Source organism: Manis pentadactyla, chromosome 11, assembly GCF_030020395.1.
Source record: "Manis pentadactyla isolate mManPen7 chromosome 11, mManPen7.hap1, whole genome shotgun sequence".
In the NCBI taxonomy this organism is placed as follows: Eukaryota; Metazoa; Chordata; class Mammalia; order Pholidota; family Manidae; genus Manis; species Manis pentadactyla.
In genome coordinates, this window is record NC_080029.1 from 9,231,990 (window position 1) to 9,246,578 (window position 14,589).

Sequence of the window (14,589 nt, forward strand, 5' to 3'; positions counted from 1 at the left end):
ATAGAAAACCTTTCTGTGAGAATAATCTGCTTTTCTTTTACGTGAAGCCATGAGTTCTGTGATTAGCAAGGGGCTGTCCTCCAAGCTCACAGGACAGTCCCGAATGAAGTGGGGTCGGGGCTACCACCCTCCTGGCCTTTCTTTGGGAATCCCCAAACCCCTTGGACCCAGCAGGTCAATCCTTACCTCACCTGTTTTCAGAGTCCTTTGCAAGAGGTCAGTCCATTTTCAGTCTTTGCAAGAGGCTCTCAATAGATTAATAATCGACACATAGTGAGCTTCTAGAATGGCTCTGTGGAAATGAGTCATCCTTCCTGACTTGCTGCCATTTTTGGCCTTTAAATGCATCCTTCTTACCTCTGCCCCTGTAAAGAAGCAATTCTAAATAGATGCTCTGTTTCCACACCTGGAGATGGATAAAGGCTTCTGGGCCCCCAAACCACAGAGGCAGATGGGCTTCCGTACCATGAACCACCATGAGCTCACATCCAGCTCCACCCACCCTCGCATCTCAGGGTGAAGAGACACTGAGGTCTCATAAAAAGACACCATCCACAGCCACCCCTCACTTACTGTGCTCTCCCTGACTGCACTTCACAGACACTGCGTGGTTTACAAACTCAAGGTTGGTGGCAACCCTAGGTGAAGCTCATCTTATCAGCACTATTTTCCCAACAGCGTTTGCTCACTCTATGTCTCTGGATCACATGCGGTGATCCTCCCAATACTTCAAACGTTTTCATTAGTGTATTTGCTATGGTGCTCAGTGATGAGCGAATACAACTCACTGACAGTTCCAATGACAGCATTAGTTAGCAATGAAGAATTCAGGCATGCACATTGTTTTCTGGATATACTGCTTTTGCACACTCACTACAGTATAGAGTAAGCACAACTTTCATATGCACTGGGGACTAACACACTCGGCCCTCTTTATGGTGGTATTTGCTTTATCTCAGTGCTCTGGAACTGAACCGCAGTGTCTCCAAGGTGTCCCTGTACAAGAAGAATCTCTGCTGTTTTCCCAATTATTTCCTTTCTGCTGAAGGCCCCATTTTTTGAGAAATAAAATACTCATTAGATCTCATTCTCTGGAGGACTGCTAATGATGTCTCCCTATCTCACTGCAGTGCAGCCGGGCAGACACAGGCATTCAGAGGCGGGGAGTGGGGCTGCCTCTCCGGCCTCACACACCTCACCGCTCCCGTCTGCACCAGCCTCCGCCTGGACCACCCACAGCACCCAGCGATCCCAATACTTACTTCCTCTGAGAAACTAGAGCACAGCTTGATGGCAATTTTTGTGGTAAGTGTAACATAAAGGTATGAGAATCACTCTTAATTCCTAATAAAAATAAAAGGTCACCAGCACGAAAAATTCTTACAGACTGCTCCAAACTAAATGTCTCTGTCTCAAAATTCCTATGTTGACACCTAACACCCAAAGTGATGGCACTGGGGTTGTAGGGGGGCCTCTGGGAGGTCATTAGGTCATAGGGGTGGAACCCTCATCAGTGGGATTAGTGCCCTTATAAAAGGGACCCCAGAGAGCTTCCTGGTGAGAACACAGTGAGAGGACAGCTATGAACCAGGAGCAGATCCTCCTGAATATGGACCTATGAGAAATATGTGTCTGTTGTTTGCAAGTCACCCGGTCTGTGGTATTTTGTTACAGCAACTGAAATAGACTCAGACACAGACTTACTGCTATTCAGAATTAACAGCTCACACACAGTAACCCTGGGTTAGCAGTTTATTTTAAAAAACAACACCCCGGTAATCACATTTTCTTCCATGTCTATCATTTTTCTTAACAGAACAAGTTACAAAAAATTTGGGGGGCTTTATTATCTTTGCAGATTGACACGTTTACAGAGGAGTCATGAATAATAATGATTCCAGAGCTCCTACTTTTACTCCTGAATCAAAGGCAAAGAACAAATGACAATCTAAGAACAAATGTTGTTTACAGCAAGATCATAATACAACAATGAATTATTACAGTGCAGTGGTTATAATTAAGTTCAAAATAGAGTATTTTTAGCCCAAACACCAGACACACTAAAATCACCAGACTGCTTACAAGCTGGAAGAATCTGTGCGAGCAGCTGTTGGCTGAACAGTGAGAACCAGAATCGGTAAGGCCTCTGCGGTGAGTCTCGGACCCCAGCAGCGTCCTCTCCCAACAGTACGGCATTCGCGCGGGAGGACCAGCCACCCTCACTTGGAGTCCTGGTCTTTCTTTTCATCTAAGAGGGCGGAGTGGATCCCCAGCTTTTTCAGTTCTTCCACCAGGTCCCCGTTCTGGTGCATCTGCAGCAGAATGTCACAGCCCCCCACAAACTCGCCGTTGAGGTACACCTGTGGGATGGTGGGCCAGTTGGAATAGTCTTTAATGCCTGCAGGGAAAGAACGTTGGAAAGTCATTCAAACGGTCAGAGCTGAACTTTGCACAGCAGTACGTTTTTACCCACGCTCAGCAGCAGGCGCGTCCCGTCCGTGGGGAGCAATGTGTGCTAGGGAGAGTAACGGCTTTAGAGAAACACACCACTGCTCAAGGCCGACCTCTTCTGGTAACAAACCGTAAGACCTCAGACAAGTTACTCGGCCCCTCATCCTCTGTTGCCACCCTCATCCCACAAGGTTTTCATGAGAATTGGGGAGGTAAAGGCTCTTGTAAAATACCTGATACACAACTGACACGAGATCGACGGCAGAGAACTTGACTGGTTAATCTAAGTCACCCAGGATGCACGAAGCACATTCTCCACACATCTGCCAGTCAGGTTTTCAGTGAAACGAACTTAAAGGAAACGCCACAACATCAGAGCCAGAAGGACTACGTAACACGGGCCTGTCATGGGAACTCACTGCCACGCCAGCTCTCTCCACCCAATGCTCTTCGTGCCTGTCTGGGTTGGTGAATGCCACCAGCTACTTAGGCACGAGATGTTGAGTCATTGGTTTTATCTTTAATAGTTCTTTTCCCCAAATAAAAACCCCTTTCCTAAGGCTACACACTGTAGCCCTCACCCTATTCATTCCTCAGATGGGCTCTCCCCAGGGCAGGCGATCCGGCTCACCTCAGAACTGGCAGTTACTGAGTTAGATGAAGGAAAGGCCCAAAGCTCATTAAGGCCCACATCCTGGGCCTGTGTCAGGGCCCCGGGGTGAGTGCGACCCACTCCCTGCTCTCAGGAGCTCACAGCAGACAAGAAACCAGCCAGCCCACGTGTGATCAGTCCTGTGTGCAAATGCCTCTGAGGACAGACAGCTGAGGACAGACAGGGACGAGGCACAGCCTGCACCCGTGCAGCCATGTGATGACTCTGCTCAGTTCTAGGCCACACGGATGATGGTTACAAGACAGCAGGAAAGAAATGTAGTTGTGATCTTAAGGCCCGAGAGACTACTCTCTCTAATTCCACTCCTCACCATTCTACTTCCTTTTCTGCTTGTATGTTGGGATGGAATATCCTCTTAAAAACATATCCAGTCAGTAAAACATCTGTGTTGGTCATGTTAAAAACAGGACAGTCAAAAGCATGACCTATAATAATCACTATCAATTATATGATATTTTTATACTTATATACTTACAAAAGATTATTTCTAAATGGCCAAAATGAGCACTCAAATAAAAGAGAAAAGGCAACAGATTATTCAAACAAAAACAATATGCAAATAAAAATATCAGTCAAGTGGTAGTTTTTACGTAAAAAACTAAAAATACAAAAACTGGTTCTTGATACCCTATCACTTATCATTTATTTACCAAATAAGGTTATCAATTTGAGTTATATCGTAACTAACAGTTCCAAGATACAATGAGATTTTCTCTTTTAAAAGTCACTACCTTCTAAAAACTGGCAACTTTGCACTAAATGGCAGCACTAGAGGCGGCACCCCCGGCAGAGGGCTTTATCTTGTTCTCCAGATTTCACCCAGAAAGAAATGGTTACAATGTCACAGACCCTGAAAAGCACACTCCTTCCCCCACCCCAACTCCCAAATTTTTTTAAATTGAGGTATAACTGACATGACATTGTATTAGTTTCAGGTATACAAGAGAATGAGTCGATATTTGTATACATTGCAACAATCACCACAATAAGTCTAGTTAATATCCATCACCATACATAGTCAGAAAATATTTTTTCTTGTGATGAGAACCTTTAATGTCTACTCTCTCAGCAACTTTCAAATACGTAAAGTAGTATTATTAACTATAGTCACCATGCTATATACATTACATCCCTAGAACAGTACCTCTAAGCCACTCTGGGTGTCTTAATTAAAAAAAATAAAATCAGCTAGAGGTGTGGGGGTTACTAAGAGCAAATTCCATTAGCACCAGAATGTCCTTAAAGTACCAATATCTAGATATACTTGAATACCCTGACAAATTCAAGTTTTTCATTCTGATGTTTGGTACTAAAGATAATGATTTAGAATATAAATCATGTGTTTGGGGCTTTTTTTTTTTAAGTCTATCCTCAAATACAGTTTTCCAGAACTTATTTTATAACAATGCCAGTTACAAATCTTACTTTGCTTTTATGATGACTGAGGGTGGTGGGTATGGGAACTGAGAGATGTTTGAAGTGAACGTGAATTTCTTCTAATGCTTCTAAACTTAAGTATCTCTCACATTTATGTACAAGAGCCACTTATATGCATGATATATCTGGGTTTTTCCAACTAGTAATATATTAAGCTTTCCATGACAGTAAATATCTGATTCTTTTGGGTAAGTGCCTACAATTTCTGAAACATACCAAAAATGAAAATAAATTTGCCACTCAAAGCCACACATTTAATACCAGGGAGCATAATTTTTTTTTAAATAAAATCTTTGCTGAGTAGAAGAATGATTTGCTTTCTTTCATCAGTCATTTTTATAATACCACATTCAGTCAGAGAGCATTGGGCTTGTCTCAGACCATAGGTCCTGACCATCAGGGAAGAGAAGGCTATGCACTGCAATCAATCCATACCACCAAAATTACCAAAACAAGTGGGCCTTCCTACCATACTGAACATCCAAGACACACAGTCATGTGCGAGGGAAACTATCTCCTTCCACACCCCTTGGCATGAGGCTCTCTTGACTAATAACTTATATTTTAACAACTTAGCAGAACCCCACCTCAGAGCATGATGGCATTGTGACAGTATCAGGTGCCTACTAGCTGATAGTTTAATCAAAATTAAATTTATCTGATTCTTTAATTTTTTGATTAGCAAGTGTTACCTGCAGCTGATATCAAGGCAAAGCTTTGGCATCTTTCTTTAAAAATACGCTATTTTTCATTTTTTTAAAAGTCTGATCATAAGTTTAAATATTTAAGGAAATATTTGATTGATTCCTACAGAGTGAAGTAAGAAACTTTCAAGACCATTGTTCATAAATTGAAAATTAAAATGAATCCCACCGATTCACAACTAATTATTTAAACATAACTACTCTCAAATTTTAATTTTCAAAAACCATTAATACACAGTGATACTTCTTGCAAATAGCACTTGAATAACTCAGAATCAGAGAGAAACTCCTGAAAATTAAAAAATCATACCCAAAAATGAATTATAATTATAATGATATTTTATAGATGATAGATAATGGTTTGATTTGGGACAGAAAATGTAGATGGTCGTTATATGACAGGCTAACACTAGGAACTGGGAGTTAGGAGACTGTCTTATAAAACCAGTTCTACATACACCTACTGTCCCACAAAATACATTGATAATCCAAAGTAACAAGCCAGAGAGGGGAAAATACACTGGAAAATTCACTTCCAGCATTTTCAAAAGGTACCGTTCAAAATTCATTATACTTTAGAACATTAGACTTCACTCACAATAAATTTGATTGAAAAATAAATTATAAAAGCACCATAACCATAATTATGCCTTTCTTTTTTTCTGATAGATTTTTACTACAGGAGCTTCAGAGCCTAATGCAATTAATTTCAACTCTGCCACTTTTTAGGCTCTGCAACCTTGGGCAAATCACACCACTGCCTCCTGGAGACCCTTATTTCTTCACCTTCTCTAACTTAGAAAATTACGTTAGGACCACATGAGCTAATTAGAGCTGAAAGCATGGAGAAGAGCGGCTCCAACAGAGGAAAAGCAAAGCACAGTGGCAGAGTGAACAAGCTTTGGCTGAGAGGTCAGAAGAATGGCTTGCTGGCTTGTCAATGTAGCCTTAAAGCTGCTAATCACTTAGCTTCGGTTTCCTTATCTGTGAGATGGGAGTAACTCTACATCTGGCAGATATACTATGAAGGTGAAATGGGATATAATCAGTGAAATGTATGAAGCTCCCGCAGTGCCAGGTACAGGGTGGATTTTCTCTCTATGCAAATGTCCTCCACCCCACCCTTCACAGACAAGCTTTCCTGAGAAACACACGCAACAGAGAAAACAGAGGGAACCCAGGCAGAAAAAATACCACTTAAGTGATGCACACTTAATTGCCCAGTTACTGAGCAAGGGGTTACTGAGTTTCATATTCTTCAAGCATTGACATACATAATTTTCATTTAATATTTACAAAAATCCTACAAGGCATGTATAATTGTCCCTATTTTACAGATGAAGAAACTAAGACTCAGAGAAGTTAAATAACTTAACCAAAGTCACAGTGCTAGCACTGGGGGGGCCAGAATTCAAAGGCCAGGTTCTTGACCACCTTGGCAGCCTCTGGCCTGGGGCTGGCATCTGTCATACCTGCCCATAAGCTACACTTGAGCTGCACATGTATCTGCACTCCATGGCAGTGTGCCACATTTTTACATTTGCATACACAAATGGCATTAAGCCATAATTACCTTTTAGCAGCTTACTTTTTCACTAAACATTGTATTTTTTTTTCAGATTTAGTCATATTAAACAGCTCTAGTTCAAATCCACTTTAACCACAACTTAGTTTTCCATTATATGACTACACTACCATTTGTTTTACCCAGTCTGCCAATGGACCCAGACTCCTCCTAGCTGATTTTTCATTATTACCAGCAGTGCTGCAATGAACACCCTTCTGCATGTCTCCTCACTCAAGGGCAGAAATCTGTCTCTCCAAGGCAGGGCTGGCAAACTCAGGCCAAATCTGGTCCATTTTGTTTTTTGTAAATAAAGTTTTACTGGAACTCAGCCATGCTCATTCATTTACATATGGTTGCTGCCTATTTCATGTTACCACAGCAGAGCTGAACAGCGAGCACGACAGAAACAGCATGGTCCACAAAGACTTAAGCATTTACTCTCTGGCCCTTTAAGTGAAGTTTGCCGACCCCTGCTCTAGACTATATGCCCAGGAGGGGGGCAGCTGGGTCTTCAGCTGTGTTCACCTTCAACTTGACTGGGTACTCCTCCAAAATGTTAGTACCATTTTATACCCTATCTGCAGCGTATGGCAACCCTCCACACAAACACATACACACAACTTGTTATCTGACTTTTAACACTGGCCAGTAGCATAGGTTTTTTACTATTGCCTTAAGTTCCTTGATACTGAAAAGGCCAAGCATATTTTCAAATACTTAAAAAACATTCAACAACATGGTAATGGTTATTCATTCAACAAACACTGCTCCTGATGCAAGGATACATCTGCTCTGAAGCAACAAAAGAGGTGTATTATGTTCAACATATATGCAATGTGTTTATCAACCAAAATATAATCTGATGAAACTACATGGTCAAGAAATTGAAGAGTTAAATTTCTGTTGCAGTTTGAACACTTAAGAACTGTGGGTTAAACTGTAACATTTCCAGAGTATCTCGCCTGGCTTTAGTCATTTGCATATCCTCAGGGGTGGAGAGAAGTTCATCTCCATATCCATGGGTAATTACGGGGCAACCGAGGGCATGCCTGAACCTGAGAGTTTAAGGGGAGAGGCTGGCTTGCTTCCTTCCAGACCAGGGGAAAGAGACAGCGCTGGACTGCAGTTTGTAAGCAGTAAACCGGTTTTAAACTTTATTTCTCCCTCTTGACTGACTGCGGTTTTTCGAGGTATTTTGCCCCGGGACATCCTTTCCCCGGACTTACAAGAACATAAATAAGTTTGGAAGCTACACCTGCCTGATCTGAACGGGCAGAAGTTCAAGTGCTTTTATAACGTTTTTAAGAGTATGGAAGAGGGTTTATGATATGATAAATAAGAAAAGCATTTACTTCTTCATGAAAACATTCATTGAAAGCTTTCTCTGCATAAACAATACACAGAGTGCTCAGGCAGAGGCATAAGACATGTTGCCTGCTCTCAGGAAGTTTGTCCACACTATATGGACAAACATGCACGATCTCCAACGTGTTAAAAATTTATAAAAATAGAAACTAGATCCAAACATTAATAATGGTTTATACGGAATATGACTGACTTTGGTTTTTATATTTTTAGTGTTTCCAACTTCCTTCAATGAGCACATATTACTTTTACAACTGAAAATAAAGGATATTTTTTATTAAGACCAGGATTAGGATATGGTGACAACTGTCTACTGGGACCAGACCCCTGTGTGGCTGTCTTCTGCGTGTACACAGATAAAAAGGAGAAGGACAAGACCCGAGGAGGCCAAAGCACGACACTGCCCCAGTCACCTGTTTCTTGGGTCACGCGTGGAGACTTCTCTGGATCACACTCCCTGGACCCCGTGCCCAGAAGGAGGAAGCGGCATGTGAGGGTCTTCCCGTGGCGTGGGTCCTTGTAAAGCTCAGCCTTCTTTGGCACAAGACAAAAGGAAAGGCCAATGTTGCTGGAGCCCCTCTCCTGTTAACTAGAAGTGACCTTGTGTCTGGGAAAGGCGTACAGACTTGACTTTGGCCAGCAAAAGCAAGCATCAGACAGCTTGTCAGTCTTTCTTAATAAACTCAAAAGTGTAGACAGCAAAGGAGATGATGAGTTTTGTTTTAAATCTTACCCTGGCTAAACTAATCCTCATTATGAGAACATGCTTACACCAGCCTACCCCAGTCTGAATATTAATACTGACATAAAAGTTTACTTTCCTAAGCAACAAAAGAGGTGTATGTTATGTTCAATATATAATACAATGTGTTTATTAACCAAAACAACAATCTGATGAAACTCCATGGTCAAGAGATTTGAGAGTTAAATCCTGCTGCAGTCATCTGGACACTGAAGAACATAAATAAGTTTTGAGGCCAGGCATACAAGATGGAAGACAGAAACCTAAGTGCTATGAGTGAACCTTCTTATTTTTGCTCCCACTTTGAGTTGATTAGCTATATTTCAGCATGTCCCGTCTCCTGCGATATTAAATAGAAGAGCAGGAATTCACAAACCAAAAACCCTCAAAACTTAACACTACAAAAGATAACAATGACACAACCTTTTCTAACGGCCATACTAGCTAGCAATTTGCAGGGGATCTGTGGCAAGGTCGTATCTGAGATTGTAGAGTAGTTTCTCCTATCTTATCTTGTAAACAGAGAGGCAGCTGCTGAGGGCTGAAGAATGCAGACACGGCTGTACATAAAAAACAAAAAAAACCAGGGCCTAGCAAACTGGTGGCATTCTAGTAGGCCAGGAAGGCAGAAGGATCTTGAGCTTAAGACACAGTAATATATATACCTGGTGATGTTAACCTGCTTTCTCCTCTTCTTTATTTCCACCTACCACAACCAAGAGTCTTGCAAGGATTAGATAATGTGGAAAAAATACTTTGAGAACCATAAAGTGCTAATAATAGAATAGCTACCATTTAATGGGAGCCCTCTGTGTACCAGATAAGGTGATAGGCACTTTCTACAAGTTTTATTTCGTTTTTCCTCACAAAAATTTGGCCAAGTTTGGTTTCATTACCCTTCTATTACCAAAAAGGAAAATGCAATTATGTGACTTGTTTCATATTGCACAGCTGATTGAACACAGGATTCCAACCCAAAGCCTTTGCTCTACCCCAGCCCATCTCATCAACGTAGGGGTGTAGAGTGAACAAAATGTAGAATTCCAAATGTAGAATAACAAAACCTGGTGCTTTAAGGCTCTTTTAGAACACTGTGACTAAACAATAGGAAGAGGTTCTGAGAGGGACTCGGCTGATCAAAGGTCTCTAATAGGCACGTGGGGTACCTAAGCCACCCTCCAGGAGGTACAGGCTCAGCCTCCCCTCTTCTCCACCAACCCCGACCAACCCTAGCCAGGGGGCAGACCCACGCACTCTTGGAGCCTCCTCCTCTTCCCTCACTCAGATAAAATGGGAGAATGCACGTCAGGATCCCTGCAAGGCGCTCAGCAGAAAAGATGCTGTCAGGACCCACCCTCCTCTCGCCTGAGCCAGTGAAACGACACGACGCGGGCCCCGCTGCTTCTGGCCCCAGGCTTGACTCGTCCCTGGCCCCTGGAGTCCCAAGCCAGGACCCAGGAGTCATTCCTTCCTTGTCTCTCTCCCCACAAGCCTCTCCAAGCCAGGCTCCTACAACAGTCCCCTGCCCCCCGCCCTCTGAGTATCTAAAACAAATACGCTTGTTTCTCCCATTCCACAAGATCTCAACTAAGATCAGTCCAAAAGCTGTGTCAGCACCCAACTTGTAGCAACAAGCGAGGACGGTCCCTAACACCGAGACTTGGAGTACAGGAGGCCAGCTTCTGACCCCACTAGTCTCAATCAAGGGCAACCTCGGCCCTCCCCGACCATGGACAGCACCAGCTCCTTCTCCAGAAGCCAGGCCTACCCGCTCAAAGTGTCCCCTAAAATGCCCACCTCCTAGTGGTTCTTATTGCGCCCTCTTTGCCCCACTTCCCAAACCCTGCAGAGCTGGGTGCCAGGCTGCTGACCTCTCTCAGCTAACTGAGCCTCGGAGAGCTCGCCTACTTCAGCTGTGCGTGAGGACCGGTGACCTGCCAGGGCTTCCCCTACTGCCCGAGCTGGCCACAGCTCCAGAGCCCCAGATCCTCAGGACCCAGTCCAAGTCCACCACGCCCCACCCCAGGCCCCTAGTCAGAGTAGTAATCCGTGCCCCAACTCGGCCGGAGTCCCCGGACAGACCTGCGCAACAGACCTCCGGCCCCGCAAGGCCGTCGCCCCCACCCCCGCAGGGCCCTGACCTTGCCGCATCTGGGGGTCGTCCAGCACGTTGTAGGCCGCGTAGTCGCGGACGCCATGCAGCCGCAGGATCTGCACCACGGCGTTGCTGAAGCCGCACTGGGGCTGCTCCGGCGTCCCCTTGAGGAAGACCACCACCTTATCCTTCTTCACTAGCGCGTCCAGCTGCTCCGCCGACCCTCCGCCACTGCCCACGCCCGAGTCCGAACCCGCCGCCCGCACGCCCGGGCCCCGCAGGCCTCCGCCGCCACCCGCGCCGCGGCCCCAGCGGAGCAGAGCCGCTGCCGCCCCGCGCAGGGAGCTAGTCATCCCTGCAGCACGCCGGAGCCCTCAATAACCGGGGACCTCGGCTCACCACTCGCAGCCTTCCCCTGGCCTGCGGCGCTCCGGCTCGGACCGCCCCACGGAGGCCCTCATTGGGCCGGCTCCGAACTGCTCTTCGTGATTGGAGGATACTGGCCCGCAATTACTCGGTTCTACCAATCAGATTACTCATCCCTCCCCAACAGGTTAGAGGTGGTCCTTACGCCTGCACTTCAACCTACAGCCTTACTGTTGGCCATCAACAACCGCTTTGTCAGTTGATTGGAGAGAGTGGTTGTCCATCAGGGCCGGCTCAGAGGCAAGGAGAGGCGAAACTAGGGGGAAGACGACTTCCCTCCGGAGGGTAGTCGGGGCTGCTGGGATACTCGAGATGACTGGGAGAGGCTCTGGGCGGTGTTTGGCCGTTCCGCGGAACGCTGGGAAGGGGTCACTTCCAGAAGAAGGTTCCGGTTCCTGTGTTAGGAGATAGCTGAGTTACCATGGCAACGCAGTTGGCTGGTGTCAGGTTCGGGCCTTAGGCCGGTGGCCCGGCTGGAGCAGGCCTGAGTCCGCCGTTCCCAGCTGAGGTGAGCGACCCTCGCGCCTCCCTTAGGCGGCGGCCGGCTGCGGCGGTTCGTAGCTGGAGCGGGGTCGGGCGGGGCACTAGCGGCCAGGCCTGAGGCCACGTGTCTGGGCCCTCCCTCGGCCTTGCGCGCACGTGGGACAGAGCCCTAGGCCGCCCCATGGCTCCTGCCTCTGCTATGAGATTATTTTTCCAAAACAACTTTTATTTTAGAAGTTTGTAAAGCGTTTTCATCTGTATGATCCCCTCAGGGGTTGGGGCTTCGCTGACTTTCCACCCCACATAAGCCCATGGATTTAGGTCCAGGAAAGTTTTGTTGAATGGGGAGCTACGAAGGGAATTGGTTCCTTCGAGAACCGTATTCTAAGCAGCTGTTGCGTGCTAGGGCCGGTGCCTCCGCGTGATCTCGAGACAAACCTGGTGCCCAAACCTAGTAGTGTGAGAAAAAGCAGGTGCACTGAAGCAGGGTACAGGAGAAAAAGCCTTCCTAGGCGCATTGCTTTCTCCATTCTCCACTGTACTTTCTACACCTTGACATGCATTTATTGGTTGGGTTATTGACATCCCAGGCACTCGATTAAATTCACTCCTGTGTCCTCCAGACCTAGAACAGTGCCTGGAAGAGCTGGACTTAGTGAAATGGCTGCATGATCTGTAGTCTTGGACCTGCGCTGGGTTGGTGGTACCCTAGAGCACACCAGACTTGCAGAAAAAGCATACTCCAGAGGAAGCTGAGGCATGACTGCCCAAGAGCCAGCGGTTCGATGTGCAATTTTCCTCTGATAGTTCCTGGGTACTGTTGCCACGGTGGTAATGACTGTGCCATGTCATTATCTATTCACCAACAGTAAGAGAAGCTTTGCAGTCGAGATATTGTTTAACAGATGGAGTGGTTTCTGTTGGACACTAAGTACTGCTACAAATTACTTCTTAAAAAACTTTCAAAAGATTGTTGCTGGAGGTGACCTGTTTATGGACCTGTTTATGCTTTGGAGGTGCTCAAATCTTAAATCAGAAAATTAACATACATGCTATCATCAAGCGGATCTTACAGTCATTCAGCACAAAACTTGAGCCTGACAAACTGAAAATAAACCCAAGACATTACTCAGAAGTGCTCCTCAGTGACCTATTTATTTCATCTCCATTGATGTTCTTGATGTTTGGTAGTTTTCTGATGTGGGACCCAAAATTGATCAGCTTCTTAAAGAATTCTTCTTTTTTCCCCCAGATTCATTGATTCCAGGTATATCAGAGGAACAAGCATCATGAACAGAAACATATATGCAATGCTGTGATGCTGACGCATAACTGTTGTTTCAGAAGCCCAACAGTAGAGAATATATAATTTCCAAGATCACCTACTTTTTAGTCGTGCTTACATTGTACTAACACCTTTTTGAAATAAATATTGGCTGTTTGTTCCTGAAAACCCAAAATGCTGATTGCCTACTTTAAACTGTCTAATCTGCTGTTGTGTTGACTGGAATAGGGAAAATTTGCACACTTAATTTCTGAGGATGCAGACATGGAGCAGTAAGGAGGACTAGCATATCTCTTGCTCAGTGTGTAATACTGACTTCACAAGAGTAGTTGTGTTTTTTAGTTGTCAAACATTTTACTAAAGAGAATAATTCTATGAAGAGTAATCCTTAAGCAGAAAGAATACAAAGCCTGTGTTTTTCAAACTTAATAGTTTCTGGGTGTAGTAGGGTATGAGTGAACACACATGAGATGTAAAGAGATGAGAAAGCAGGTCGGTGCTCTTTCAGGGAGCTCACTGGGGTGCCTTCGATAGCATGGTCAAGGGCAAGGAAATAAATCATGTATCCAAACCAAAGAAATTGAAACAATACATCTAAATTTAAGTTTTTAGTAAAGCAAACCACAAATACAAGATGTCCTATTTGTTGAACATACTCCTTTTTATCTTTGCTTTAAAACCACTCTTGGAGTATTGGCACCAAACATCAGTGATTTAAGGAAGTGAAGAAAATAGTATTCAAAATGTTTCTCCCAAAGCATCAAACTCATATATGATTCAGCATAGTAATTTTGAGGTTTCTCTGTAGAAATTCTGTATTGAAAGCATGACAAAAATACACTTCTTAAACTAGTAGTTGTCAGAAACCTGCACCGATGCTCAAACATATTTGGCTGTTTTGAACAGATAAGTCAATCTTTTATTGGTTCATGATCTCTCCCATGTGAATATTAATGGGGAGGTGAGGGTGGAATTACACAGAAACTTAAGAGAATCCTGGGATTTGGGTCAGAACATTAAATTAGGCCCCAAACTAAATAATCACGCCATGTAAACATGCTTAGACATCCTAAAAATATTTTTCTTCCCTGTGCTTATTTATAGATAATGCTTTACTACATTTGGTAAAATTCTTCCTTTCCACCTACTCCTTCAGAAGCAAATTCACCGTTGAATCCATAGTTAAAACCTTGAAGATTTGAGATAGTTTCTTTGTATATATTAACTAAATGAAGAGTAGGATTACTGAGCCTAAGACAATGTTTTACTTGAATGCTCAACATGTCTGTTTACCAATCTTGACTTCTGTCTTAAAATCTGTAATGCATTCTAGCAAAGAGGGTGTGTTTCTGTGCATAGGA

General features: G+C 44.3%; 1 protein-coding gene, 1 long non-coding RNA gene and 1 other non-coding gene across 3 annotated transcripts; 2 read left to right on the plus strand and 1 right to left on the minus strand.

Annotated features, from left to right (window-relative positions):
* Positions 1 to 1,739: 1,739 nt before the first annotated feature.
* GLRX5 (glutaredoxin 5) lies at positions 1,740 to 11,465 on the minus strand. Its single transcript, XM_036882305.2, has 2 exons — positions 11,081 to 11,465; positions 1,740 to 2,398 (listed from the first exon to the last, which is right to left on the minus strand). Exons 1-2 carry the CDS (start codon positions 11,385 to 11,387, stop codon positions 2,220 to 2,222), a joined length of 486 nt encoding a protein of 161 aa, XP_036738200.2. The 5' UTR covers positions 11,388 to 11,465; the 3' UTR covers positions 1,740 to 2,219.
* A 136-nt stretch (positions 11,466 to 11,601) lies between these two features.
* On the plus strand, positions 11,602 to 13,403 carry LOC118910814 (uncharacterized). The gene is made up of 2 exons (XR_005024171.2): positions 11,602 to 11,968; positions 13,196 to 13,403. It is a non-coding gene; the product is annotated as an uncharacterized LOC118910814 (long non-coding RNA).
* Positions 12,614 to 12,888, plus strand: LOC118910949 (small Cajal body-specific RNA 13). Its single transcript, XR_005024264.2, has one exon. It is a non-coding gene; the product is annotated as a small Cajal body-specific RNA 13 (non-coding RNA).
* Positions 13,404 to 14,589: the final 1,186 nt, after the last annotated feature.